The 2,500-nt window shown below is 42.7% G+C and overlaps 1 protein-coding gene across 1 annotated transcript in view; it reads left to right on the top strand.

Moving 5' to 3' along the window:
* The window catches only part of LOC138865306 (uncharacterized), a 53,256-nt gene that overhangs the window by 42,876 nt on the left and 7,880 nt on the right, over positions 1-2,500 (top strand). Inside the window, exons 4-5 of the mRNA XM_070135852.1 lie at positions 601-666; positions 842-1,099. Of these exons, the coding sequence (XP_069991953.1) occupies positions 601-666; positions 842-1,099 (324 nt within the window). The remainder of the gene's footprint in view (positions 1-600; positions 667-841; positions 1,100-2,500) is intronic.

The raw sequence follows: 2,500 nt of genomic DNA, 5'->3' as shown, positions 1-2,500 counted from the left end.
GCCAGTAATGTAATTCATATATATGTTTAGTACTATATATACACACTTTATCTGGCAATCAATATGGAATGTATTTTCCCTGCTATATCGGAACCCGTTATTTACGAGATTAACTAGATTTTTTATGGTCCGGTCAGAGATGAGTAGATCATATAATGATAATAATAATGATAAATAATAATAATGATGATGATGATGATGATAATAATAATAATAATAATAATAATAATAATAATAATAATAATAATAATAATAATAATAATAACAACGATAATAATAATGATATTAGAAATAAAAAAAACTAAACTGCAGTAATGTGGAGTATATGAAAGGTACCATAAAACGTGGAATATGACGAAGTATGTAGTAGCACAGGAAGATATAATGTATTTGATGTATAAACGGATAGGCAGATTGGTGTGGATGTAATGATTAGACTAGTAGATAGATCGATTGACTGACATACTGGCATGTATGTATGTATGTAGGTGTGCATATATATATATATATATATATATATATATATATATATATATATATATATATATATATATATATATATATATGACTACAGAGTCTCATTCCTCCCTCTCCCCGCAGTGGACCTGTACGCGCCGCGGTTCCTGGTGCACGCGGCCACGGCTGTTCTGCCCGTCAACGCCTCGGGTGAGTGTCGAGGTCCGGCGCCGGACATGGGTAGGGGTGTGCATTGGAGGGTCGTGAGGGGAAGGGGTTATTGAGCATGTATGTAAATAGATATATAGACAGATTAAAGATTTCGATCAGTATGAGAACTAAACACAGAGCTCTGCGGCCGCCGCCCCGTCGCCTCCTCCCGCAGGTGTGGTCTACCGCGCGTGGAGCACCGACGAAGACCTCGGCCTCACCTGCCCCCTGGGACCCGGCGAGCCCGCGCGCTGCCCCTGCGCCGCCGTCACCTACCAGCTCTTCTCGTCCCCCGGAGACCGCCACTTCGAGCTGGACCCTGCCACGGGCGTGCTTTCCAGGCCCGCCCCTCCGTCGGCGTCGCCCTCCTCGCCGGGGGCCTACGCGCCGCTCCGGACGGGAAGGACCTACGCGTACAAGCTGATGGTGCAAGGTGAGGGAGGCGGAAGGGGGGCCTTTGGGGTCCTGGGGTTAGAAGGTCCAGGACGCGATCCGGGGGTTGACGCCGCCATATTCCTTCTTACGTGCGCATATCTATTCATTCATTTATTCATATTCAGTCCAACATACTACAACTACATATCACCATTTACAGTTAGATTCGTTAATCACTTACTATTTAGTAAAAGTAAAGAAATATCCCGTGAAAGAATAAGATGGTTTGCTGAGCATTGCTATGCGTAGGATATAATTTCAGTCAATGAATTAGAAACTATTAACTAATTGATTCTTATGTCAAAAGACCTCTCTCTTAGCTGCCAAAACACCAATACTAAATATTATTGTTCATAAGATGGATAACAATAACGTTTTTCTCTTTCTTTTTTAATTATTTGTATTTTACAACCGATCCCTCGAAATGGACCTCAGGATTCAGTAACATCAGCATCAGGGCCTCGAAAGGAATACTAAAGGAAAAGGGATTTAATGAGAGAATTGGGCGTGAGAGGGAAAGAGATGTTTCACTGAGAACACCAAAAATATATAAATGAAAACGTAATCTTTGTATGAAAGCAAACATGAATGATTTATATAGTGATTCGTGCCTCAAACAATAAATGATAATGATGGTGATACTGACAATATATATTCAGAATGCAAAAAAATAGATAAATTATAAAAAAAATACCAAAAAAGAAACAAAATAAAATCGAGACGCTCTGTCTGACGAAGAAGTTTTGACGAGTTCGATATGCCACGTTGCTATGTCGTCTCTATTTCACTTTTTCTCTGTGGGTTCTTTAACTTTACTTAACCTTTAACCAAACCTAACCTAACATAACCTTTAACCAAAAAGAAAGAAAGAAAAAAAAAAGAAAGAAGAATAGCCTGAGCTAGCCGTTAACCTAAAATAACTTTTAAACTAACCTAACTTTTAACCTACCTAGCCCAACCTTTAACCTAAAACAATTTTGAACTTAACCTTTAGCCTAAAGTAACGTAACCTAAGCTCTAACCTAACCTAACTTTTAACCTAAAATTACCTTTAACCTAACCTAACGTTAGACAACATAACCTTTAACCTAAAATCACGTAACTTAACCTAACCTAACCTAACCAACATTAACTAACCAACCTTACCTTACCTTGCCCAACCCCACCCCGCACCACCCAACCCCACCCCACCCCACCCTACCCCACCTCACCCCTCCCCCCCCCACCCCACCCCAGCCCACCCCAACCACCCCACCCCACCCCACCGCACCCCACCCCACCGCACCCCACCCCGCCCCACCTCACCCCACCCCACCTCACCCCACCCCATCTCACCCCACCCCACCCCACCTCACCCCACCCCACCTCCACCCCACCCCACCCCACCCCATCTCACCCC

Source organism: Penaeus vannamei, chromosome 1 (assembly GCF_042767895.1).
Source record: "Penaeus vannamei isolate JL-2024 chromosome 1, ASM4276789v1, whole genome shotgun sequence".
Lineage (NCBI taxonomy): Eukaryota > Metazoa > Arthropoda > Malacostraca > Decapoda > Penaeidae > Penaeus > Penaeus vannamei.
Note: the sequence above shows the minus strand (reverse complement) of the source record. Positions and strands in the feature narration are given on the sequence as shown.